At 50.0% G+C, this 27,286-nt stretch overlaps 2 protein-coding genes across 3 annotated transcripts in view; one reads left to right on the top strand and one right to left on the bottom strand.

Moving 5' to 3' along the window:
• Positions 1–793: 793 nt before the first annotated feature.
• On the top strand, positions 794–6,867 carry KCNK15 (potassium two pore domain channel subfamily K member 15). The gene is made up of 2 exons (XM_071447040.1): positions 794–1,161; positions 4,547–6,867. Exons 1-2 carry the CDS (start codon positions 879–881, stop codon positions 5,458–5,460), a joined length of 1,197 nt encoding a protein of 398 aa, XP_071303141.1. The 5' UTR covers positions 794–878; the 3' UTR covers positions 5,461–6,867.
• A 1,786-nt stretch (positions 6,868–8,653) lies between these two features.
• The window catches only part of RIMS4 (regulating synaptic membrane exocytosis 4), a 55,872-nt gene continuing 37,239 nt past the window's right edge, over positions 8,654–27,286 (bottom strand). The window contains exons 3-7 of one of the 2 annotated variants that reach the window (XR_011682281.1): positions 19,302–19,414; positions 18,563–18,664; positions 18,172–18,311; positions 15,031–16,317; positions 8,654–14,994 (exon numbers count right to left, since the gene is read on the bottom strand). Coding sequence is in view for 1 of the 2 variants with exons in the window: in XM_071447042.1 (XP_071303143.1) it covers positions 16,099–16,317; positions 18,172–18,311; positions 18,563–18,664; positions 19,302–19,414 (574 nt within the window). In the remaining variant the exon portion in view is untranslated. Of the gene's footprint in view, positions 16,318–18,171; positions 18,312–18,562; positions 18,665–19,301; positions 19,415–27,286 lie in introns of both variants that reach the window. The other variant, XM_071447042.1, reaches the window with a different exon arrangement.

Raw genomic sequence — 27,286 nt, 5'->3', positions numbered from 1 at the left:
ATGACACAGATAAAGCAGACAGATAACACAGACAAATAACACAGATAACACAGATAGATAACGCAGGTAACACAGATAAATAACACAGATAACATAGATACAGATAACATATACAGCACAGGTAACACAGTTAACACAGATAGATAGCACAGCACAGATGGATAACACAGATAGATAACACAGATAGCACAGATAGATTGCACAGGTAACACGAATGGATTACACAGGGAACACTTTAGTGTTCCTCAGTGCCATGGGTGTGAAGTGGCCCAGAGCTGGGCAGAGCAGCAGGAGCCAGGGCTGCCTGTGCAGGGGTGATACCACAGGGGTGATACCACAGGGTACTTGGGGACAGCCACAGCCCCAAAGGCCCTTGCTTTCAGGAGGGCAAGCCAAGACGGTGTAGGCACAAGAACCTCCTCCAGCCTGGGAGCATCCAGGGGCAGCTTCAGGGAACAGGGATGTTACTGCTGTCACTGGCATGAGAATGAACCGTGGCCTCGCTAGGGCTCACCTGCCAGGCTGGGAGGGTTCAGGGCACACCAGAGCCAGCCTAGGTGTGCGTAGCCCGCAGGAGCCGGTTCCCAGAGCCCATAGGAGCCGGTGCCCGGGGCAGCAGCAGCCGGTGCCCAGCGCCCACAGAAGCCGGTGCTCGGGTGTCCGGGTGTCCGGGCTCGGTGCGCGGTGCGGGGTGATCCGTGCGCGGGCGGTGCGCGGGGCCCGGGCTCGGTGCGCGGGGGGCGGTGCGCGGTCGCGGAGGTGCGCGGGCGGTGCGCGGGCGGTGCGCGGTCGCGGGGGTGCGCGGGGGGCGGGCGGGGGGCGGCAGCGGCGGCGGGGCCATGCGGAGCCCGGGCTGAGCGCGGCGGCCGCCCCTCGCCATGAAGCGGCAGAACCTGCGCACGGCCGCGCTCATCCTCTGCATCTTCTCCTACCTGCTGGTGGGCGCCGCGGTCTTCGATGCGCTGGAGTCGGAGGCGGAGAGCGGCCGCAAGCGGCTGCTGGAGCAGAAGCGCGGGGAGCTGCGGAGGAAGTACCGCTTCTCCGCCGACGATTACCGGGAGCTGGAGCGGCTGGTGCTGCAGGCCGAGCCGCACCGCGCCGGCCGCCAGTGGAAGTTCGCCGGCTCCTTCTACTTCGCCATCACGGTCATCACCACCATCGGTGAGTGCGGGCAGCCCGGCCGGCGCGCCCGGCATCCCTGCATCTCTCCATCGCTGAACCTCTGCACGCCGTGTCCCTCCATCCAACCTCCCTGCACCCCGTGTCCCTCCATCGCTGCCCCCCGTGTCCCTCCATCCCCACGCCCCTGCATCCCATGTCCCTCCATGTCCCTGTGCCCCGTCCTTCTCCAGCCCCACCCCTCCTGTACCCCCGGGAGCTCCAGGGCAGGCTGGGGGGGTGCCCGCACGGCAGAGGCAGGTGTCACCCTTGCAAGGCTGGGACATCTCTTCAGGCCGTCCCTGAGCTGACCCTGTGGGACCCCAGTGCCCAGTGGTGGGTGAGGTCACCCACGGGCAGGCTGGGGCCGCCCTGTGCTGGGGGTGCTGCTCTGGCCGGGGCCCCAAGACACGACATTGTCCCAGCCAGAGCAGCTTGGGGAGCTCCTGCGGGAACCTTTGGAGCAGGCAGCTGCCAAAGTTGGCAGTGGTGTGGGAGGGCTGAGGTAGGGGTTGTGTCTGTCCCTTGTGCTGGCTGTAGCCAGTGAGCTGCGTGAAGAGCTGGGCAAGAATTGTTGGCTTCTTTGCTGGCTCAAAACTCTGGGCATTTGGCCATGTGAGATCTGCTTCACGGAGCCAAGAGAGCCACGAGCCACTGCCTGCTGCTCTGCCTGCACAGAACCCTGCAGAGACAGGGGTGTCAGCCTGGAGAGGAGTGATTAAATCACAATAAACTCCCCCGTAGACTCACTTATCCATACTAGAGCCCAGTGCCTTGGTTTGTCCACTTCAATTTTGCAAGAGGATGAAACTAAATTGAATGAGGGTTGCCTTAATTGAGGTGAGATTTGCCACATGGGAGTTGAGCATTGTTTAATTAATCCACTTTGATTAATTCATGCACCCTTAGCATCCCATGGGGGTAGACAGGGATCCTGTCAGTGCTCATGTCACTGCTTGTGCTGGGATTTCAGCAGATTTGTTTTGGAGGCAGGAATCCTGAGGCCAAATCCAGCCCCGGCACAGCCAGCAGCCCCCTCCTGTTCTTCAGGACAGGACTTCAGCCTTCCCAAAGGGCTTGCGATGGTTGAAATACCTCTGGTAGCTGGGAGCGTCATCCCTCAGGACAAGGGTTGGTGGGATCAGCTGCACTGTGTTACCAGAGGACAAGAGGTGGAAGAGGGACAGGTATCTTGCAGGTCTTGCCTGTGGTCTCCCTGTGCTCCCATGGGATGTGGTGTGGGTTTGTGCATCTGGGAACACACATGGTCAGCAAACCACAGTGGGCTTAGAGCATGGTTCAGGTCAGACCCCAGCAGGAGGGAAAGATGAACAGCTTCAGCAAAAATCCCCATCATCACCTGACAGGTTATAGCTTCATTTACATGATTTTCCTGTTGGCTGTGACAAACAATGGCTGTGCTTATCACACACCCCCTGTGATAAATAATTTCAGCCCAGGTGCCGTATTTCTCAAACACTGACACGTAAGATCTCTTTATATTGGGCTGTGCTCCAAATCTCAGTTTTAATGTTGTTGTAGCTGTGTTTACTCTTTCTAATTCCCTTTGTCATTTCAAAACCATCAGTCAAACACTCCTTCAACAGTCTCTCAGGGTATAACAATTGTTTTTCCACTTACTGCTCTTGTGGATCATTATCTTTACATCCTCATTGCTGTCATTGTATTATCTTGTAGCCTGGGACCTGGTGATTGCACTCAGTTATTAAGCTTGGATCTGACTGGGAGGTTTTGCCACTGCAGTCTCCTGTCTGCTCTCTATTTAATGAAATGTGGCATGCAGGCATTAAATCCATCATTTTTTGTTGTGTGAATTTGTGAACAGAGAGAGCAATTAGAAGCTGGTCCCTTGCTGCCTGCTGGACCAGCTCTGAGCACAGCATGGTGAAGGATAATGCTGTCCTCAGCCCCTCAGCTCTGTCCCATGCAGGAGTTTCCTGGAGCAGGAGGTGTGCTCAGGAGCCCAGGATAACGTGGTTATCCTCCTCTGGCCCTTCCATCACTGGGTGCAGCACCTTCCCCAAGTATCCTGGAAATCCACAGGCAGCAAGGACTAAGGCGAAGCCAAATCACCACTTAAGACTGTGGGATAACAAGAGGGTGTTTTTCCCCATGTTCCCCATGCAAAAATCACACAAATTCCTGCAGAAAGTGAAAATACAAATGGCTGTTTGTGGAAGGCCTGGCAGCAGTGCAGGAAGGAGCTGGCACTGTTCTGCAGGCACTTGCAGAAGGGAAGTTTCAGGCCCTGGTAGTTTCTTGTAGAAGCAACTCAAAAGAAAGGCTCAGATGCCTTTGGATGCCTTTGGATGCCGTTACTCCCCACGCCACGCGACTCCCTTGCTCTGATTTTGTTACTCATCCTCTGAGGTCAGGGGCCACCAATTTCTGCTAAGCTGCTGTAATTGAGGTGGGCACGGAATCGCTGGAGCCCGGAAGATTGCAGTGAATACCTCACTGTGCCTCACAGTGTGATTGTGTGTGTCCTTGAGTCACAGCTCTGAAACTTGGGCCAAGGTGGAGAAATTAAATCTCAGAAGGCGTTCAAGGAGAACCTTGTTGTCCTGGAGCTCCTTGTCCTCAGGAAAAGGGCTGACAGGGCTGACAGGTGACATCAATGCTCCCTACCCTGCATCTAAACCAGCACAGCCCCTCCTCCCCAACAGGCCAGTGGTGCTTTAGGTCTGAGTCTTAGGGACACTGGAGTAAATCTGGAGTAGGTCTGCAGAAGTCCTTCCAGACTTAGCTGCTCCTGTGGGGACTGTCCCTATAGCACAGGGTTGCAGGGTCACTCTGGCTCCTGTCCAACAGCTCCTACAGCTGAGACTCAAATGTGCATGTGACACTGAATGGCTTGGGAGGAGGAGGAGCCGGTGACAGGGGAGGTGGCAATGCCCCTGCAAGGGCAGTTGTGGATGGTCCTGGCTGGGTGTGTTCCTCCCCACAGGGTGATCTGGCGCTGTTGGTCACAGCATTTTGCAGAGCCTCTGTTCCCCATCACTGTGGGGTTTAGGTTACCCTGCACACCTGGCACTGGCACAGCATCAATCTCTGAATTACTCATGAGCTGCAGGAGGCTTGCAGACCCCAGTCCAGCTCTAGGCCTTCTCTTGGCCTCTCTGACACTGGGGGCTATCAGGAGGGTACCTTCTCTCTTTAGGGGTCAAATGAGGTTCTGCCTACACAAATGTGCCATCATCCCAAAGGATGGGCATCCCATGGCCCCATTAGCATTGCCTACAGATCTGTTAATGAGTTCCATTCTTCCCCTCGTTTTTTTACTGCTCCTCTTGGTCACAGGGCAGCCTTGCTGGAAACCCCAGTGAGGTCCTGATGCCGCCTCTCCTTTTCCCTGTGTCCTTCACAGGTTATGGGCATGCTGCTCCAGGCACAGATGCTGGCAAAGTCTTCTGCATGTTCTACGCCATCCTGGGCATCCCCCTGACGCTGGTCATGTTCCAGAGCCTGGGGGAGCGCATGAACACCGTCGTGAGGCTACTGCTCAAAAAGATCAAGAAGTGTCTGGGCATGAGGACAACCCACGTCTCCATGGAGAACATGGTCCTGGTGGGCTTTCTGTCCTGCATGGGCACCCTGTGCATCGGCGCCGCAGCCTTCTCTTATTTCGAGGGCTGGACTTTCTTCCATGCCTACTACTACTGCTTCATCACCTTGACCACTATTGGCTTTGGAGACTTTGTGGCTCTGCAGAAGAACGAGGCTTTGCAGAAGAAGCCCCCGTACGTGGCTTTCAGCTTCATGTACATCCTGGTGGGCCTGACCGTCATCGGCGCCTTCCTCAACCTGGTGGTGCTGCGCTTCCTCACCATGAACTCGGAGGACGAGCGGCGCGACGCCGAAGAGCGAGCCTCGCTGAGGAGAGCCCGCAACAACATCCACCTCAAGCCCAAGGAGGACAGCCGCAGCAGCAACGCCATTTTTCTCCCCGCAGAGGACAGGACGAGCCAGATGAACCTGATCCCTCTGGTGCAGGAGGAGGCCGAGAGGCAGCGGCGCCAGTCGGCCGTGTCTGCGGCCGAGGTGCCGTCCTTCTGCACCTGCCTGTGCTACAGGCCCCAGGTGTGCGGCAGCCCGGCGCCCTCCCACCCCGAGACCCTGAGCTGCCACACCAACCCCGTGTACTACAACTCCATTTCCTACAAAATCGACGAGGTGTCCCTGAGCACGCGGGGGCAGACCGGCTCCTCCCCGGGGAGCACTCTGTCCTCCAGCAGCCCCCGCTGCCGGCAGCACCCCCGGCTGCGGAGGAGATCCATCTAGGAGCGTGTGCCGAGCCACACTCACTGCTCCACTCTTACTATGGTGATAAATTAAGAACAGAGATGTCAGGTTCTTCTTACTCATTTCTTCAGTTCCTCTCCCTCCCCCCAGCAGGAGCCTCTAAATCCTGTTGGGAAATAATGATTCCTTTTTTGCAGGCACTGAATGACATCGTTAGTTTTTCTTTGCTTTTTCCTCCCAAGTAGGTTCAAACATTTGGGACTGGCAAGAGCCCCTCCCTCCCACCCCAGTGAGCTGCAGGTTTGCTCTCCCACCTCCCTGCTCCCCAAAGGCTGCATTGCTGCCCTCCCACCCTGCTGAGCCTTGGCTGTGGCTGCTGCCAGCACATGACTCTTGCTCCATGGGCTGGGCTGCATTTGCTGAGAGTGTCAAAAGCAAAGTGTGTGTGAGCAAGCCTTGCAAGGCTGGGGACTACCAAGTTGTCCCCTGGCACCAGGTGCAGGTAAGTCAGTGCCACACAGCAGGTTTGCAGCTGGTGGGTGGGCAGGAGGGAATGGGCTGTAGTCCTGAAGCTCAGCACATGGGGACAGCTTCATGGAGGAACTTCATCTCCTGTGAGCAGCCCTCTGGGTGAGAGCTCAGGCTTGTGGCTGGCTCAGTGCTTTTAGAAGATGGAGGCCCATGTACTCACTCACCTGCCCACCAGCACACCTTGTCTCTTACACCTCCCCACCATGGGTAGGTCCTCCTTGCTGAAATGGCTGGAGGGACACTGCCCCATTCCCAGGGGAAACTGAACTCCTCCAGTCCAGCCCAGTCCAGCCCAGTCCCAGCTCTACTCTGTGCTGAGCCCAGCCTGTACTGAGGGCAGCCCCAGGGAGAGCCTCCTGAACTACAGTCACCTGCAAACAGCTTGGTCCTAAGCAGGTTTTTTTTTTTTCTTACCTAAAATCACCCCTTCCTTCCCCACCTTTCCTCCAGCTGGAAAGGTGATGTGTTGCAGCAGCTGTGCTGGCTCCTCACCTCCTCCCAGTCCCTGTGAGCCCATGGGTTTGTGCTTGTTGCTGCTGGGGTTATCTGAGGTGGGGGTGGTCCCATCTCCACGTTCATCCCCCTGTGGTACCTGCACAGCCACACCTGGGCTGCTCTTTCCAGCTGGTGACCAGCTGGTGACCAGTGTGGCCTTTGTCCATCCTCTCTCATCTGCATGAAAGCAGGGCTCTGACAGTGGTAGGAGCTCTATTGATTTTTTTTCCCTCCAATAATGGACATTTTAACTCTCAGTTCTATTTAAAATACCCTCTGAGGGGGTTTTTGTGGAGAAATAGCCCCTTTTCCTGGTGGGGAAAGCATGCAAAGTTGCCAGCATTGTGAAGGTCTCAGGGCAGGCTTTGCTCTCTCCTCCTTTTGTTCTGGGTGGCAGGTTAATAAAAGGTGAATCCATCAGGTGGTGGTTGATTATTTGTCACAAGGATGAGCAAAGGGAAGTGTCCAAGCCCCAAGGCTGGCTCCCCGTGGGCACCCAGGCAGAGAGGAGGATGCAGGTGCTGCTGGGCTGCCACCAGGGGCTGGTTTGTGACACCTTCCCCTGGGTGCTCCCAGGCCCTTTGGGTGGGTGACATTCCAGGGGCTGGGAGGTCCAACCACTGCCTCATGTGCAGCAGTGGGGCAGCCCTGCCCCAGCTGGGTGAGCCTTGGGTTAAAGAGAAAGGGGGAGGAGGGGGGAACAAAGCAGGTGTGAGTGTGGAAAACAGGCTTAACAACGAGGCTGTCATTGGCTTCTCAGCTCCTCAGCGTGTCACTTCACACTGATCCCACCAGCTCAGCCCTTTTGTTGCCATGTCCCATCTCCCCCACCCTCCTCATGGATTTCAGCCCAAGGTTTGGCTGTTGCTGTGCTGCCCTTTGCCATCAGAGCTGAGCAGATGGAAATCCCTCCCTCTTTCCACGCTGAACCTTGGACATCTCCCAGTGGCCAACATGGGGCTGCACCTCACCCTCACCCACAATTGTGGAAAGAAGCAGGTTCTTGATTCCTGCTCAAGGCACCTGCATGGTGAGAACACCTCTGGTGGAGCTGAAGCAGGAGAAAACCTGAACCCAGAGGCTGAGCCAGCCTTGCCCTCTCCCTCTGGATTCAGCAGGGCACTGCCCACGCTCAGTGGCTCCGTGGTTGTGTCCCAGAGACCATTATGCAGCCATGCAGAGGCAGCAGGGCTGGTGGTGTGACCTCCACACCCTGGAGGGCAGTGCTGGTGGTGACAGTAGCTGCCTGTAGCTGCTGCTTCCATGTGGCCTGAGCTTCCAGGCAGCACTGCTTGGCTGCTCAGTGACAGCCTCAGCCCCCTCCTGCTTGGCAAGCTGGTGGTGGACTGAGGGTGGGAGATGCTGGGCTGCCCCTTGACACTCTAGAGACACCCCCCTCTTCCTCCTCCTCCTCCTCCTCCTCCCCTTCCATCACTGCTCCCCCAGGGGCTGTAGCTGGGGCAGGAGGGAAGCCGCCCCTTGGTCTCACCCTGATGACCTGCAGAGGGATTTGGAGGCACCACAAACACCTTTTAAGAAATTCTTAGTGAACTTTGTGATCCCTCATTCCCATGGGAAAAGGACTTGCAGTAGCTGCCCAGAGAATGGTGCCTATTCTCAGCACCACCACCTCCTCCACAGACCCCTCCAGCAGCATCCCCCAGACATTTCCCACCCAAGGGCTCACAGCTCCAGGTCATCCAGGCACAGCTGCACACCCAGTAACACCTGAGGGTCTCCTTCCCTGGGGCCCTCCAGGCTCCCCTGCACCCACACTGGATGTTCCCAACAGCCTGGGCCAGGGGTGGCTTTTTTCTGCCAGTAGACTCTTCACCTCCAGGGTTTCAAAATCACCCTTGAATGGCCAGGGCTGACCATGAAGGGTCTTGGAAAGAAAACAGCAGGAGCTTTAGACTGGGTGGTGAGCAGAGCACAAATGGGAGCAAGCTTAGCTCAGTGCCTGGAGATGCTCATGGCCAAATAACATCCAGAAGTGGCTCAAGGAAATGCAGGTTTGAAGCTGGGGCTGACTGATGGGGCCAGAGTGACAGCCCTTGCACAGAGCACTGGGCACACCAGGCTGAGCTGCTCTCATTCCCTACAGGCACAAGGAGAAGGAAGGGTCCAGCTGAAATCTCAGGTTGAAGATGAGGGTGGTGACAAGAGAGAGAGCAGACACACTCCACAGAAAACCTCCAACACACCGTAGGAAAAAAAAAAGGTTTTATTATCACCATTATCAACATTTTCATTAGCTTAACACTGAATTGTAAATCACTTATTCATTACATATTGTCTGAATAAAACCTACAGACAGGAAAAAGTATAGCAGAATCCTCTCCTGACTACAGACGAGTGGCCAGTGTCCCACCTTCCACCCAAGGCAGCCCAGGCACCTCCAAGCCACCTGGGCAAGCAGGCTGCCAGCTCCATTGCCTGTGTTCCCTCTGGCTCCACAGAGGTTACATCCCACCAAATGATGTTAAAAACCTCCAGAAAGTTTTGGAGAGGCCAAAAAGAGCAGATCTAAGCTGCCCCCACTCCTAGGGTAAAGCAAGAGGAGTGTTGTAGTGCCTGCAAAGTCGCTGGGTTTTGTGGAGCAATTAATGAAGTAAAAAGGTTTAACCTGTGAAAGCAGATTTCCCTGCAGTGGCCAGGCCCTGGCAGTGGGGTGGGAGCAGGGATGGGCTGGGGGATGGCTGACCCATCCCTGAGCAGAGGCCAGCTCTGCCACACCAAGGGGGATGGATGTGTCAGTGCAGAGATGTGTGGGCAGCCTCAGCCCCCTCGGGCTGGAATAAGGCCTCGTGTCCAGAGGGAAGTGGGGACCCATGGAGGGAGCAGAGGGTGCTGGGGAAAGAAAAGGAAAGGTGGAGGAAAGCTTGCTGGGAGCTGCCCTTCTCCCAGCCCAGAGGCAGCTCCCTGTCTTCTCCTGGCTGTCAGGGATGCACATCCTGCCTGCCTGGGCTGCCCAGCCCTGCAGAGGAGCCCTGGCTCCTTCCAAGGGTGGGAAAGGAAACAGTTTGAATACATTGGCAGGACATGGGCATCCCTGGTGGGTGGCAGGCCATGGCAGTGCTGCGTGAGGGGGTCTCAGGGAGGCACTGCATCCCCAGGATGCCCTTTCACTGTGCAGGGAGCAGGAGGAAGACAAGCCCAGTGTGGTGAGGCTAGAGGAACATGCCTTAAGATTCACCCTCCAAACCTCACTTTCCCTTGCTCCAAAGCTAAAACCAGCTCCAGGTCAAGAGGATGGAATCACCAAAGAAGAGACCAGCATGCAGCACTGGGTCAGAAGCAGCAGCCCCAAAGAAAAAAAACTGCTGAAGGATTTGAAGCTCCAGGCTGGCATTAGTGGGACTTGGAGTCCCTGTGGGCAGATATCCTAACATCTGGTGCCCAAACAACCACAAAAACCAGCCCCTGCAAAGCTTCTGGGATGGCTTCAGCAAGGTGTGCCTCAGTCATTCTCTTGGTTGGTTCTGCTCCCACCATGGCTCAGTGAGAGGAGCTCACAGCTGCCTGGGCACAGTGTGTGCCCACATGGCCTCTCTGCCAGACACAGCCCTTCCCTGCCCCTGCACAGGGGGCTCAGCCCATGTAACACGCCCAGAGTGAATGCCAAGGCTGTCCATGGACCTGGCCAAGCTGGACTGCTTTGCTTGCCATTTTAGCCACTGCAAAGTCACAAAGGGAAAGTCCTTGGGTCACTGTCTCTGTTTGCTGGTGCTCTGGAAAGGGCTGGTGCAAGGTCCTTCTGTTTCAGCCACTGAAGTCCAAAGAACCAAATGCTACAAAGAAACTCTCCCTGGTTCCTCTCCTCCACCAGGATAAAAGCAGCTACCACGGGGAAGGGAGGGCAGAGGGTGCCTGTACTGTGGGGAGAGTGGAGGTTCCCCAGGGGTGAGTGTGATGCTGCTGTCCAGGGTGAGCAGCTGGGGATGGATCTGAGGCTGCCTGGTGACTGGGACGTGGCCACTAAGCAGAGGAGTCTGGCAGTGAGAGCTGAAGCCACATTCTGCAAACTCCCTGTGGAATCACCAGGTTCACTGACACACACCTTGCCTGGTGTGCACTGGGGTAAACACAAAAAGCCTTTCACTGATCATTCTCTTTTCACTGATCATCCTCTTTTCCAAATGCTTGGCTCAAATCTGGCAGCTGCAATTTCATTTTAGATGCTCCCTCCAGGTCACAAATAGGCCCTGGACTCCTCTACTGATGGCACTTTGCATTCACACACATCTCTCTCTCTCTCTTCAAAGCATTTAATAAAAACCAGGAATTCTTCCAGCATTCCTTGGGGCTCCCAGCACCACTGGGACCTGCTGCCTGCACAGCCAGCAGCCTGGCAATCTTGAGAACAACACAGACACTTGTCCTGTGGGAAATGCTGGGAGGAATCCACAGGCAATGGACTGGGATGCTGTTTTGAAGCTCTTTTATTCTATCACTGCATCAGTGATGGAGCTGACTTAAAATCCAGTATCCTGATCCTGCCACTTTGGAAAAATCAGAGAGCCCAGCACTAGCAAGTTTCTGAAGCAAGGCACAGAACAACCTGTGCCTGTTTTACACCTTGGTCCCCTGTGATCCCCTGCAAAGGTGCAACCTCTCTGCCTTGGGTGGAATTTTCTAACAAAATGGACAAATACCACCTATGAAATGGACAAAATAACCCACAGAGCCTTTGAAGAAGAGCAGCCCAATCTGCTGCTCTGAAAACAACCCCTCCCTTTAGCCTGCCCCAGGTATCTTGAGGAAAATAGGCAGCTGTCAGGCAGAACTCAAGTGGCCCCAGAGTGCAAAGGCTTTTTTGCTTTATCAGGGCTACAATGGCAGTGGGAACCATTCTCGTCAAGTTACAAATACTAGATAGCCTAAGAAAAACAGGAGATTGAAACAGTCATGAAGTTTATACTGAAACTAATTTTTACCTCTGTAGTATGAAGTCACCTACAGCTGTTTCTTTCTTCACCTAAGAGAGATCTCATGTTGATGGGCACAGACACTCACAGAGAAGTCTATAGAATGAATATATCTCACAAGGCAACAGCCCAGTCTTTGTTTTTTTACAATCAAAGTTAATATGGACCTTTTTCAAAAGTGATGTTGTTCAGATTGAAGACAATTATAAACTGTATCAACAATATGTACTACAGCCTGCAAGTCACAATCTGTGCACACCTAATGGAATATATTATTGCTTGGTAGCCTATTAGACTTTGTTTATAAAAAGATTTTTATACAGAGTACAGGATTATGACAAAACTAGCTTAGTAGTTCTCATCTTGAAAATACAACATCTATTCTTTCAACAAAGTAGCTGAGAGTTAATGAACAATAACAAATATTTACTAATAATTTTATGGCCAGTTTGAACAGAATTTCTTATAGGACTCTTTTCTGGTGTTTATTTACATATGCCTCTTTTCTTTTGGAAAAAAGTTGATAAAATATAACAAGGAACATAGAAATCAAAAGAATGAGTAAACTTCATACCAAGAACATCAAACATTTTTGAAAACACTAAATTATGTTACCTGTTAAAAAACATACATATCATTTTGTCTTTAAAGAAAAATATTTTTCCTGTTTTAAAATATTACCAACAGCATGTAATAAACTAACTTAAAATGAGTTTCATAAAAAAGTTGTCTTGCTGTCTAAACATTACTAAACATGCTTAGGTTGAGATTCTGTTAACTGCCTCAACATCTTAAAAACAGCTCCTTTACAGGAACTTGTGATATTCATACTCCAGAAGACCTGCAAATTTAGAACAGTACAATGATAAAGAATCTGGCAGCTAGGAACAATAAATATATATTTTCACTCAAAGCAAATAATTCTGCAGTGTCCTTTGAAACAATCCATGGCCAAGAAATGCTGTCCCTGACCCTGCCCACAGTGCCTGCAGTGCAAAGGGATGCTCCAGCAGCTCCAGCTGCTGGATGAGGACCCATGGATTGAATTGCAGAGTGAGGACCTTGGCCATCCCAGCTGCGTTGGGGCAAAGGGAAAGAAACACCAGGAGACTGGGAAAAAGATCACATTTTTTTTTCCTGAACAAACCAGGACCATGGTCACGGCTGCTTTTTGCTCCGAGCACAAAGAGGACAAAGCCACATGCAAGGCTGCTCTCCCTGTGTGCAGGGGATTCCCACTGGGGAGAGACCATTCTGCTCTCAGCACCAACATTTCTTTGTTTTCCATAATGCAGGTAACATTTAGGGATTGGCTCTCCATGGGTTTTTTGGCCAGCAATGCTCCCCTTACCTTTAAAATGCAGCAGTTCATGCACAAGGAACAGAGAATCACCCCTGAGTTGGGCAGGTATTTATCTCTCCTCAGTCTCATCCCTCATAATCATTCACCAACCAAGAATACTCTGACACCTTTTTGTTCTTTTATTTAAGTCTCCTGCTTTTCCTCTCTCCCTCCCTCACTGTAACCAACAGCAAGACTCAGGCACAGGAAAAGACTCAGCCAGGAATTGCAAAGGGGACAAAAATTCAGTTTTCAGCTGCTCATCACTATGGCAAAATGCTGCTTTATACACGACCACACTGGTAATCCCAACTCTCACACCACATCGCCTTAGACAGAAACTGGCCAGCCAAATTTTTTGGGGAAAAGTGGGTTAGGCTTTATAAAAATAGGCTATTCCAAGCCTGAGACTTGTCTTGGATGCTACACTGGGAGTCTTAAATCGATGGGCAACTAGCAGAGTTCTTTTCTGACTACAACACACCATGGCCAGTGCAGGAATCATGTGTGTGAGTGAAGCAAGAATTGAACTGCAGGGTACCATGCAACTCCCCCAGCCTCACTCTGTGTCCTGTGAGTCTGCTTTGTGAAGGAAGCACTTGCCAGTCCGTGTGACTGTGCTGTGCTTGGCAGCCAGGGATTGCAGGGTTCACTTACTGGGGAGAAACAGGACTTGGAGTGAGTCAAACAAAAGCACTGGACCACAATCAACCACGTAAAAAATGCAGAAGAAAATCGCATGGAGCAGACTGTGAAACTGCCTCCAAATTACAGGATTGGAGATGTTAACAAAAATAACACAACTAGAACCATAACTTCTTTATTTCACCCTGACAGTGACCCTTCAGCATGATTAAAACCAGACGGAAGCTAGTCCTCGGTGTTGAGGAGTCCTGTGGTAACTAAATTGATCATCACTGAGCCTGCAGAGCTTTCAGAGGGGCAGGAAACAGAGACAAGTTGCATCTGCCAGGCACACAGGAACTGAGCTTTTCGACAGACAGTCGTTAAACAAAGTTTTCTGGGGAAATATTTTTGGCATTTATAGTCTCCTACTCCCCATTAAAAACTGCAAAAATGCTGCATTCGTCTTACTGGGCACAGGAAACTCAGGATTAACTTAGCTCTTACTGGTAGATAATGTCCAAACTAAGTACCAATACAAAGCTTTTGGCATAACTTAAGACAGAAGCCCTGTTGCCAGGTCTGGTGTGTGCCTGGAGCTCCCCACAGTCCTTTTAAAGTCATAGTTATTAAAAGATCCAGTGCTACAAACCACTAAATCTACCTAATCTAGTCTAGTTCATACACATATTGTACAATATTGCCTAGTACTCACTACATACCAAGAGGAAAAGATGCTGACTTGAATTACAGTAAATGTGCTTCTTTTTTAAAAATAAAAATAAAAGAGAGAGCGCCACAACATAGTTTGACCAGCATGCAACAAACTTTCTTCAGCTAATATATAGAAATTGTCTAATACATTAGAAAAAATAATTAGTGAGAGGCCAGAGACATATTTGATCAAGGAAATTAAGAGATTTATCTGAAATGTTGAGGCTTTTGCCACTGAAGACTCAAAAAATTACTCATTCTATGTCCTTTGTCCTCCTTCCCTCTTCTTTATATTATATAATTTTTTACAGATTATTGTAAGGCCTATATAATTTTTGCATCTATCCTGTAATTTATCTCAAAATAATTTAAAATGCCATAGACAAGCTAGGACCAAAAGCAACTGCTTTTACCATCCACTCAACACTCATGCTTTTACTCTAAGAAAGCTGAGGTCCACATGCAGAAATAAATGCTCAGTATTTCTCTATGACAGGCCAAGAATCTGCTCATTCCTACATGGGACATGGGACCTTCACTTTTAAACCACAAAGTAAAACATCTCTAAAAGTTTATTCTGGGACAGCAGTCATCAAATCCTCATTTAGGAACTAATACAAAACCTAGCCAAAACAGAGCTATCAACAGAAAATCTTTGGAGATTCTCTGTGATTCTGGATAATTTAATTGTCTGAAGGATCCAGAGCCCTTCCTCCAGCACATGGCTCTGCTGGCAGCAGCTGCCACAGCTCAGCAAATGTGCTTTACTCATTTAATGAACAGAACACATGTGCTGTGACCACTGTGTCATCACATTCCTCACTCACCACCTCTCTGTACTTTGGGGATCACATCTCCTCTTGCAGGACACTTGACAATGCCTGTGTAGTGCCAAGACTGCCTAAAGCTCCCCTCCCTCCACAGGGAGGGTTGTGGGCTCTCCAGATGGCAAACTGAGATTCTTTTCTTGTGCACCCCCAGTGGCATCTTCTCAGATGGCAAACTGAGATTCTTTTCTTGTGCACACCCAGAACCCCCCATCTCCTCTCCCATGGCAGAATAAAACAAACAGTCCTGTTTCAGGTCTGGGAAGGAAGGACAGCATCTCCAGCAGATATGTACCAGTACCAAGGAGATGAAGGAAAAAAGCAGGAGATAGAAGACATCATGACTGAAAGATGCACAGCAACAAGTAAGGGAGTCAGCAAACTGCAGAATGTCTTATCTGACAATACAAAACACCTCAAGCTGCAAGTGTGTTGTTCAGCTCCCACTTCTAGCGTTTTGGGGTTTTTTACTGAGCAAAATTGTGGTTAATTAGCCTGCTAAACTCGAACTCTGTTTAAACTGTCTGCTCTAAGTGGGTGCTACTTGTTCTCCCACCAAGTATGCTTCATCAGCAGTGTTAGACACATAATGCAGTAAAGACACTTGCTGGTAATTTGGCACAGTTTGAAAACACAGCAACGACAGTGTTACAGCTAACATGACTCAGTGACAGGGAACTGATTCTAAAGAAAGAGTTGCAGGTTTTTTTCTTCTTCTTCCTCTCAGAAAGAAAGACATTATAAAAAGACCTAATGCTTCCTCTTAAACTTTCCGTTCCTGCTCTTTTTTAGGCCAGATGATGACCTCTAAATTTTTCAGGTACCTTCTTGTGAAAGAATTCATATTAGAAATTTCTAACACGCACAGCTAAGAGAAATCAATTCCTTACTCCCCCCCAAATTCTTTCGAATGCTGCAACTTTCCAGGGTTAATATTGATCTGAAACAAGGGTCCAAGAATGACAGCGAGAGAAGTGAAACAAGAGGTGTATGTCTAATTTGACAACTAGGACTCATGCCCCATGGCACCTCCTCCTCGGACGGAGAGGGCACAGTGCCCTCCCCCTCGTCTTCTGTCTAAGGTCACTGGGTTATCCTCCTCTTCCAGCTCCACAAGAACTGATTGAACATGCATTGCGCTTGAGGTCAGAGTTCCAGCAAACAAAACCTTGACAGCATGTTTAAAAAACAAAAGCAGTTCCCCCTTCCTTACTCACTAAGACCTGTCACAGCAGGGTCCCACTGTGCTCTCCAGGGAAAGCTGGGAGGACTGGCGCAGGAGCGGGCCTGTGGTGGGATCTACCATCGAGGAAGTTGGGAAGAGCTTGTACCAGCCGATTGCTAAAGTTGACAAATCCAGTTCTTCCAGGAGAACCCTGGCCACTCCCATGAAGTGCTTGCGCTCCATGCGTCCATAGTTTCCCCAGACTATCACCTTAGGGACAAGAAGGGGGAGCACAGTTAATCCTCCAACTTTCACACTTCCTTGGGCAGCACAAGTCTGACCAATCCTTCGACTCATCCAACTTTCTGGAGCTTTGCTACAGTCTGAGAAGACCAGAAATGTTTACTCTACCAACAGGCGACGTGAAGTTCTGCCTGATGATGTTACTATTTTGTTTTAAACACATGTTTACAAATCCTAATGTTATTGGATTTTTTTTTTCTCCCATGAAACAGAGGTGAATGTGCATGTGGACAAGACACCATTCTGCTGGGCAGGGGCAGCACCTGCACAAAGTATCCTCAGGGCTGCAGTCCAACACTTGCAGGTAAAATCTGGTCCTGCCATATAACAGGCCTTGGACACCAAAAGGTGGCCTGGGGAGGAAGGGCAGGAGGAGCTCCTGATCTGGAAAAATAAACCAACAAAAAAAAAAGGTGGGCAACAACTTGGGCCAAAAGCCAACAGTTTGAGGAGAAGAGCATGTTTTAACTTCTGCACACGTGGCAGATGGAGATGAGGCATGGCCACTCACCTGGAGGAAAGGCAGGAGCCAGGGACACGACACGAGGGGCACACGTGAGTGACATGCAGGGCAAGCAGCACAGACGGCCCAGAACGGCTCACAGACAGGGGAAGGGCAATGGAAGAGCTGGCAGAGGAGCAGGGAAAGCTGAGTCACACTTACGACACGATGGAGACCAGTGGGTGGAAGAACAAATGCAGTGAGGGTCATGGGCTTAGGCATGCTGGAGGTCTGGCCAGGTGGCCCTGTCGTGACAAAGGTGACGACTGACTGCAGAGTGAGTCCGTGCTCTGAAGAGGAGAGGATGAGTAGGATGGGTTATGATGACAATTAGTGATCTCTGGCTAATCCTGACAGCTTCTTTCCCTAGGCTCCTAACAGCCACAACACTACAGTTTTCTGTAAAATGAGGTAGGAGAGACAATGAATGTCAATCAAAAACCAAAAGTTCACATCTCAGCAGGAGATGGAGCAAGCCACTGCACAAAGCGAGTTTGGTGACATGTCCATTAGCAAAAAAGCCAAGCTCCTCAATTTATTCTTGGAATAAGTGCCTTTCCTGGCAGCAAGGCAGCAGGTAAGGAACCCCATGCAAGGCAAGAGCAGACCAAGCCAGGTCCCACTCTATTTCAGTCATAAATGTGCAGTTTTGTTGCATCAGGGGAAAATGCTTCTAATAAAGGCAAATGAGGTAGAAGTCACTGAAGAAAAGGGTCCAGCAGGTTAGCTGGCAATTTAGACACCAGTGGAGGTAAAGAATGGAAACTCATGGATTAATTACATTAGTATTACAAATAAACTTTAGCCAGGCTTTATTGGATGTAAATTATTTTTATAAGATTTAACAATGCAAATCACTCTTTGCTCTGGAAACATAGGTACAGAGTTGAAAATATGAGTATGGCAGAAAACACATGGCAGTAACAGAAAACAGGTAGAAAAAGGTAAGATATGTGATTGGGTGATGGCAAAGCAGAATGCCCTGAATGTGTATAAGCACAGAAGGCAACCCATGCTGCAAGATCATTTTAGCACCTATAGGTACCACCCATCTCCTAACTGGTTGGGAAAAAAAGAATTAAAAAAAAATTAAAAATCAATCCACTCATGGTATCTGGCAGGGTGTCAAATAATCATCAGCTTGGGTATGAAGAAAGAGGGATTCCTTTCCCTTTGCTAAGTTCATATTGAGTGCATTTGGTTTGACACAAACATTGGCTTTTTCTCATCTATGCTAATTAACCAGCACGACAGGACTCAGTATCTTCCATGAGAGGTGGAAGAGAGAGAGGGGCAGACCTGAGACTTGCTCATCTTACCTGTAATACTTTGCCCTGGGGACTCTCAGCAAACAGCAACACCTGATTGTACAAAGGGTCCAATGACTTGCGAGCCACTTTTGTCTTCTTTTTCGCAATGCACACGCCATTCTCTAGCAGGTAAGCTTTGATGTAAGCAGCTGGAACAAAGAACATGGTCAAATATGAAGAAAATCTTCATGTTCACTTTAGAAAAGACAGTGTGGCATGTCTCAGGTGTTTCTAAAGAAGGCAGTTACAGAAGGGAAAAGATTTGCCCAAGCAGCTTTGTTTTCAGCACCACACACAGGCTGCTCAGTCCTGCCAAGCAAAAATTCAAATTTTCCCTGTTCACAAGCATTGTGGGAGGCAGAGGCTCAGGGCAGTACTTTAGGAGATCAAAGCATCCTACCTGGCAGTGTTTTGGAGCCAGGTTTTGGTGTCAGTCCTCGAGCCTGAATGATATCCACTTCAAGCTGCCCATTTCGCTCTTGCAAGCCAATTTCCACGTCCCCTAAACCAGAATGTCAAAATACATAGAAGACTTTCAAAATAATACATCATTGGGTTACAAAAATTTTTAAAAAACAATCTTCATATTGCTCCTGCACAAACTGTAACAAACTGTATGTGCCTGATTTCCTCCTGTATTACTCTGGAGCAGCTCCACAGTGATTCCAGGCCACATTTTCAAAAGCAAACTTGACTGGGAGCCCTCTAAAATGGCTTTGGTGGCTCAGTCTCCTACTCTTTGTGGCAGCAAGCTTCTCATCTCTTCCAAATGGAAGAACCTAGGATTGCAAGCTGCTTTGGAAAATGCAATTATGGTGGACCATAACAAAATTCTTACAGAGCCTGATGGGCCTTACAGAAAGAAAAACCCCACAAGATGCATTTTCAGGATTTTAGCTGCATTTTACTCAGTCTGTGCCTTTCAGAGCTGAGGGAGAAAAGCATAAAGCTACTGCTCTCCTCCTAATGCCACATTTGCTGCAGTCAGCAAAACCTTTCAGCCAAGCTCACTCGATTTAACAGAGAAATGGAGCAGGACAGTGTTAGATCAGCAGATGCTGGACACATTATTAGGTGCCTTGTAGGAGCTGCCTGTTCAAGGCTCAGTTAAAGCCACCCAACTCCTTTGTGTTCCTTACCCATCGAGGTGGTGGCCAAGGTCTGACGGCCAACAAACTGTGCAGGGCCCATGCTCCCCAGGAAGTCACTAAACTGCCCAGCAGATGCCAGATGGACTCCACTGAAATTCAAGCTGCAAGAGAAAATTATTTTGGCTAGTGGTTAATCTGCATTTTAAAGCAACTCAGTAACTAAAGAACCAGATTTATCTTTGAAATGAATGACGTCTATGGAGTCTTTTTTTGAGCAAAACTCGATGGTTTCTACACAGTTTAGTTAGATGGAATCCATTTAAAATCTCTCTCCTCGCCCAAAAAAAACCCCAATAATGGCTGCAGTCACCAGCTGGTCAACATTTGTTTAGCTATAACTAATTTCCTCTAAAGAAAATTTCTGCTATCTCAGGCTCATATATGGCTGTCACCTCTTCAGGTAACAGATTGCTAGAATAGCTTATAGGATTGTCTCTTGGTAGCCATCCCTTCCCAATCCTCATTTCTGCAGAGGAAATAATCCATCCAGAGCAGTAGTTAAAAGTGAGATGAGCAGGGCAAGCATCAGTCCCCTTGGGACTCAATTCCCTATCCATTTATAACACACACAGAGCAATACATCTCCTTTTTGATTAGAGGGTCCCATTTCCTCCTACTCAACATCAGAAGCATCCACCCTGTCCACACTGTGGTTTTCACATCTGCTCCATGACTGTAGCCACAAAGAGGATCTGAATATGGGTGGCAACAGGACAACATCCTCAAACACCAGCAGTGCCTCTGCCACAGTCACCACAGCAAAAGAAAAGCTGTTGGGAGGACAGAGCCTCCAAATCTCATCACCAGGTACTGAGGCTGGCCCGTGGCAAGCTACAGGTGCTGGTCACTGCGCTGGGACATGTGTGTAGCAGCACAAAAGAGTCAAACTCTGTGGTACACTGATACAAAAGAAGATTTACCCAGTTGGACCCTGATTTACGCAGCTGTTTTGAAGGTTGTAGAAGAACTTGCTGCAAATGGTAAGGAGGAGGCTTGAGGCCAGCATTTGACACCTACATTTGTCCCACAGGCATCTGCCAAGCCATGACACAGCTGCTGAGCCACGTCAGGAGCTCTGTGCCGGGATACCCACGCTGCCGTGCCGGGCGCTGCTCTCTGCCTGCTGCGTGCCAAAGCCAGGCACAATTACAAACCTCCTCCACTTCTCCAAACATCCCTGAATGGGGGCAATTACCCAGGGAGTGATGCAGCCCCCGTTCCCCCAATCCCTCTCTCACAAAGGACGCTGTGAGGAGGCTGCAGGTTGGGTACAAGTGACGGCAGAGAGGAGCCCTGCCTGCGGGGTGGGCAGGCTCTCACACAGCTGAGTCAGCCACAAAGCCTTGGTGATGCCCCCCTGCTAGCCAGTTACATTTAAAAGACATTAAAAAGAAAAGGAATTCTTTTCCAACCCCATTCAACCAGCAGTGTGGTAATTTCAGGTTGGGATTTCAGCTCTCATTAGCTATTTGCAGACCCGCTCTCAGCCCCATGGGAGTATTTATTTATTCTGACAGGGAAGGAGGATGCCAGCACACACACATCAGCAGCTCACCACACATGGGGATTGAAGAGGACATGTCACTAGCATGGGTTCATGGGGTGGCTTAGCTCCCTGTGACAGGGGCACTGCATTAAATGGCCCAGCTTTTCCACAGAACACTGCACCTCCCCTCTACACTGACCTGGCTCTTTGAGAAACCTGGTTATTGCTGCTGGGCAGGGAGAGCTGCTGAGCCATCAGCATGGAAAAACCTGCCCTTGAGCTCTTTACAAATGTCACCTTTGTGCAAAGGGAAGAGGGAGTCTTGGCATCCTGGGTGACAGGCTTGGGAGGGGCTCTGCTTGGGTGTATTTTCCTCAGTTCAGTGTTTTTTTCAGCCTGCATCCACTGTTTGCACCAACACTCCAGGTGATATTCTGAGACACAACAGAAACAGCAGCGTTTATTTGGCATTTGTTGCAGAGAAGGCTTAGCATTTCTCTCAATTTCCTGTGTCACCAACTCCTTAGCAGCACAAGGTGTATCCCCAGTGTCCAGGGCCACACTCTGCTCCCTGTGGGCACACAATTCCTGCCCCACCACCCACCTGGCATCTGTCAGCCCCACCATGGCAGCCATCCCTGGGACCAGGGCAGAGTTGCTGGATTTGTGGCTCCCCAGGATAAACTGCACACAGAGAGAGAGAGAGGCCCAGGGCTGGAAAATCTGCAGGGACATGGGATGGGGGAAGCAGAGGAAGAGGGAGCCCAGAGCCAGACAGGCTTTATCAGGCTCGTGATTTGCCCATACAAGGAGGGAAGAAGTGAGTCCTGGTGCACATGAGGACCAGCGAGACTCCGTGACCCTGCTGGCTCAGGCATTTTGGGCTGCACAGAGAGAGTCAAAAAAGGATGAAAACTAGTGCCTAGAGAACTCAAAATAGTGCAGGAAAAAGGGAGATCTGACAGACAAAGACGTAAGATTCAGCAGGAGATGAATGGACCATCAGCCAGAAGGTAAATGTTTTCTTTATTCTCTTCAACTCATGGAAGACAAATGGCCCAAACTCGGGTCTCACTCCTGCCCTGGGGAGTGTGTGACCTGAAGCAGCACGTAAATAACAATCTGGCAAGACAACTCATAGCTGTTCAGGGAAATGTTCACTGCTGTGCTCAGAACAGATGCTTGGGCTAATTAGCAAGATGCTGAGGACCAGGACAGAGGAGGGGAAGCCCAGGATTGAGTGAAGCTGAGGGATATGAGAGTTCACAGCACACCCAGAAGTAGGTCTTAGAGCAATTCCTCTCCAGGGGAAAGTCAGCCATGTTACTGCAGAGGACACACAAAGGTGGGAGAAGACCACTCACAGAAACCCCTCTGGCCTCTAAATACTCAAAACAATTCAATAAACCATTTCCTCTTACCTGCCAGGGAGAATCACATCAAAGGCTGATGCCAAGCACTCCTCTGCACTATACCTGTGTGGAGAGAAGGCATCTGTGCTCTCACACCAACCCACCCCTCCTCTGGCCTAGCAGGAGGTGTCCCTGCCCATGGCAGCAGGGCTGGAACCAGATGATATTTAAGGTCCCTTCCAAGCTGTTATGTGATGCTAACTATGAATGCTGCTAGCAAAGGCTCTGCCCAGCAGCTGGGGCAGCTCAGGAGAAAGCAAAAACACCTGCTAACAGAGCAGCTGATGCTGCAGCCTGCATTGATGATACAGAGGAAAAAAGCAGGAGAGTATGAAGGACAGTGTTAAAAAGCACAAGAACAAGAGTTGTTGGGGTAAAGGTGAAGCAATGGCAACGGGAAGTGCTTACAGCAAAGCAAAGGCTGCTGTTACCCTCCATAAATTCAGAAGTCAGAGAGCTCTGGATGACCTTGAAATGATGAATGTGCTGCAGTGCAAACTACAGCAAGAGGGCAGGACACTGCTGCAGGGCCACCCAGGCTGGGCCACCAGCACAGAGCCTTGCAAGGAGGGCAGTGGAGCTGCTGCTTGAATGGAGCTGCTGATCCCAAAGGGAATGGCAAAGCTCACTTAAAAACACAGGCCAAGGTCAAGACTCAATCAGTCTGGATAACAGCCCTAGTTAATGGGTTTACTAGCACTATAAGAAACTCAGGATTAAATTAGACAGTTAATGTTCCCCACTGTTGTTATATTTGACTGGGAAGGGAAGACATAGGAATTACTTCTATAATAGATTATGCCATTAGCTGGTGGAACTGGCTGCTATGTTGCACAGAGGCTGACCTTTTGCAGTCCTGCTTTATTAGACATTAGAAGCAGCAGCTCTAAATCTTGGCTTTGACCAATTCCTGGACATATATTTGGGTATTGCCAATAACCCTGGAATGGAAACAATTTCTGTCTGGAAAAATCATAAGCTATCTCCAAGAAAGCTACTGCTTCTCCCTTGAGGGGAGAGGGAAGGGGAAAATAAAATGGCAGAAATATAGTATGAATGTGGATTAAAACCAGCAGGAATGATTTAGCAGAATAGGCTAAATTTCAGATGCTCAAATTCAGCTTGATGAGCTGTCTGTCAAAGGCTCAGAGAGAGGCTGAGGTGGTGAGGTGAGGGGGACGTGTATGGTGAGATTGCGGGGACAGGCTCTCCCCATTCCCTCACTTGTTTTTCCTGCAGTTAAAGCAGGGAGGAAAAGAGCTCCAGGGAGCACTGTGATTTCTTTTAACTCCTTAAATGCAGCCCTGATGCTCCCAAGAGCCCTTCCCTGCCACTCTGGAACATGCTGCAGGCTCAGCAGACTTTTCCTGCCTGCCCTCTGCATATATCAAGCTGTTCTGACCTGCCCTTGATGCAGAAACCAGCTCTCCAGCTGAACCCCCACACACTGGATGTGCTGGAGACAGGCTCCTGAAGGGATCTGCTGCAGGTGACAGTGGTGTCTCCACCCTGGGTGACAGCCAGCAGATGTTTCACACACACTGGAGCAATCCTGGAAAGCCCTTCCCCTCCCATTGCCCAACATGTCTGTCCCTTAAGGGGAACAATCACTACAACCTGGTTATCACCGACATGAGATGTCTTTTTTTTTTTATTATTTTATTATTATTCATCTAAAGTGAAATGCTAAAAATAGCCAGAGGAATAAAGAGGGAGAGCTTTGCAGCTGACTTGCAAATAGCAGCTGCCAGAGCCAGCAGGGCCCTGTGACAGGACCATCTCACGCTGCAAAGAGCTGCACACAGAGAAGATTAACAGGTGACACTTGTCAGCCTTTTGTCTAAAGGGCACAAATCCTCCACTGAGCAAGGGCAGTGCAGCCTTTGAACAGCAAAGCGAAATTAATTATCTCTTCTCTGGCCCTTTGCTTTCACTAATCATGATTTACGGGCTCTGCTTTGCCACAGCCAAATGGGGATGATTTTAACAGAATTAAAGATTATGGGTTTGCTGTGGAATTGGTCCTAAGTTGAATGCAATGCTGTTGTTGGCCAGAAGGCAGAGGGAGAGCACAGGGAGGTCAGCGATGTCTCCAGAGTGTCAAGGACAAATGAAGGACATTTTGCTGGAGGATGCTCAGACCATGGTCTTCAGCTGTAGGCAAGGAGGCAGAGCAGGGACAGTGGAAAATAACACTGGATACTAATAATAATAATATAACTGGATACTATTGATCCTGGGATCTCTGAGCCCACCAACACAGCAGAAACCTGCATCAAGGCTAACCCTGGCTGCACCAGCTCCCACCAAGGCTCAGCACAGGCTGCAAACACCACTTCAGCATCAAATAACCATTGCTGTGCCCAAACTGTGCCTGGCACAGGAGCCAGCGGGGATGGCAGAGGGGACACACCTGGGGACAGCAGGGACACACCTAGAGACAGCATGGACATGGGGACAGCAGGGACACACCTAGCGACAGCAGGGACACGCCTAGCGACAGCAGGGACACGCCTAGGGATAGAGGGAGCCGGGGACAGCAGGGACACACCTAGCGACAGCAGGGACACACCTAGCGACAGCAGGGAGCCGGGACAGCAGGGACACCGCTAGGGACAGAGGCTCGGAGCCGGGACAGCCGGGACACCGCTAGGGACAGAGGGAGCCGGGACAGCAGGGACACCGCTAGGGACAGAGGGAGCCGGGACAGCCGCGAGAGGGAGACACGAGCCCGCGGCAGCGCCACAGCTCCCGCACTGCTGCGGGGCCCGAGCAGAGCAGGTACCAAGCAGCAGCCCGGCTTTATGGCACACGTAACAGAGCCCACAAACCCCTTCTGTCTTTGTGGGACACGTTTATATGCAGGATAAGACTGGGTGTGTGTACAGACAGGGGAACAAGAAGCACTGTGGAAAGGGACCTGGGGGTCCTGGTTGATGGCAAGTTGAATATGATCAGCATATTCACATATGATCAGCATATTCACACTCCCTGGAAGCTGGGAGGGCCAATCCTGTCCTGGAGGCATCAGACACAGCATGGCCAGCAAGGGAGGGGATTGTTCTGCCCTGCTCTGGTGCAGCCTCACCTCAAGTCCTGGGGGCAGTTTTGGCACAGCAGTATAAAAAAGACATTGAACTATTAGAGAACATCATTCAAGAGATGCCACAAGGATAGTGATGGGACTGGAGGGGAAACCTTATGGGAAACACCAGAGGTAGCATGGTTTGTTCATTCTGGAGGAGACTGAGGGGAGACTTCAATGTGGTCTTGAGCATCCTCATGAGAGGAAGCAGAGGGGCAGGAATTGATCTCTTCCCTCTCATGACCAGTGACAGGTCCTGAGGAAATGGTATAAACCTGTGTCAGGGAAGGTTTACGCTGGATATTAGAAAAAGGTTTTCACCCAGAGGGTGGTCAGGCACTGGAACAGGGCACTGGTCACAGCTCTTGATTTCTAGAAGCATTTGGACACCGCTCTCAAGCACAGGGTGGGATTCCTGGGGTCTCCTGTGCAGGGCCAGGAGTTGGACTTGAGGATCCTCGTGGGTCCCTTCCAACTCAGCATATTCTACACTCCATGGATCTTAGAAGCTGTGTGCTCAAACTGGGGCTGAAACTGCCCAGACCTTCTTCTTTTAAACACAACATTCCTAATCCTGTTTATTTACGAAATCTGTGCAGCCTCTGAAGACTGTGTTCTTGTGCTGCATGCTGTAGGTCAGATCATTACTCTACTCTGTAGAGTAATTTAAGAGTGGCTTAAAGTCTCCTTGCCAGCTGCTTGCTTCTCTGCTCTTTCAGGGTAGCAGCATTTCCTGACCTACTCCTTGCAAAGATCCATGTCCTTCCCCTCTGTGGGCAAATCATGCAGTCGCTCCCTTCATGGCACAGCAGCTCCTCCTTATATATGACTGGATGCAGAACTAGCTTTTCAGAGTTTGCTTGTAAACTGATCAGGATTTGAATGCTCAGATGGACAACGCTGATTCCAATGCAAAATGCTATGAAGAAAATGCAGAGCAGCTGTGCTGATGCCTCTCACACAGCGTATGTGGCTCTGCTCAGTCCCTTCTGCACTCCCACCCACTGGTGGCTACAGATTAGCATGCAGAGTGTGCAGAGGCAGACACTTTTAGGGAAAATGTATCATTAATTTCTTTTCCTGTCCGTGCAGAGTTTGTCCGACCTCTTTTCTAAATCTATTTTTAAATTGCTCCTGGGACTCTGTATGCCAGGTATCCCATTATGCTGTTGAGAGCGTTTGCAGAATCAGCTTGTCAAAATCTTGTAATACTCACAAGAGGAATATGGTCAGAATGCATCTCCACAGGTCAGACAGTCACACCCAGGTCCCAAGACCAGAGCAGCCTTATTTACACCATCTAGGACAGCTGCTTTTCTAACCTGTTCTTAAATCTTTCCCAGAGAGTTTATTCCTGTGCATTATTTTACTTTCTCCTTCCAAATATTTTTCCGCTTTTTCCTCTTTACACATCAGTCCTAAACATCCTTTGTGAATTATCAGTTTGAAAAACAGACCACATATTCCCTTTCTTTTCTTCTTGATACTATACCTTTTTATAAGTCTTACAAGACTTTGAGACTGGTCTTGATTGTACTAATGTGTAATGGCCACATGCTGCTGTGCCTGTGCAGAAGAAATACAGAGTGAGGCATTCATCTCCCTTCACAGGCTGGGTGTAACACCCTTTTGTCCAGGAGCTCTCTCAGAATAAGAGAATTTTGTGTCCTCACCTTGGACCAAATCCCCATTCCTGTCTCTCTGTTTCACACATTGCACACCTTGACTCCCACAGAGCTCCACTGCTCCGGGTTCAGCGAGGTGGTGAGGCCAGACAGCTTCAACACAGCCACCCCCTGGCACACCCAGACACAGCTATTTCTAGAAGATAACATTTTGTCTTGTTCTTTTCATGGATTCATTTACACTATCCACACAAACACCTATTTGCCATCATCTCAAGTCTCCAGAGGTGATACATTCTTGAAGAGCTGCTCCACTATGTCTGCTATGTGCATGGGATGTGTCTGGGCCCAGGGTTCAGAAATTA

This window comes from Agelaius tricolor, unplaced genomic scaffold (assembly GCF_023055355.1).
Source record: "Agelaius tricolor isolate 1412-34295 unplaced genomic scaffold, bAgeTri1.0.p SCAF_23, whole genome shotgun sequence".
In the NCBI taxonomy this organism is placed as follows: domain Eukaryota; kingdom Metazoa; phylum Chordata; class Aves; order Passeriformes; family Icteridae; genus Agelaius; species Agelaius tricolor.
The sequence above is the reverse complement of the archived record's forward strand: the minus strand, read 5'-3'. Positions and strand labels throughout refer to the sequence as shown.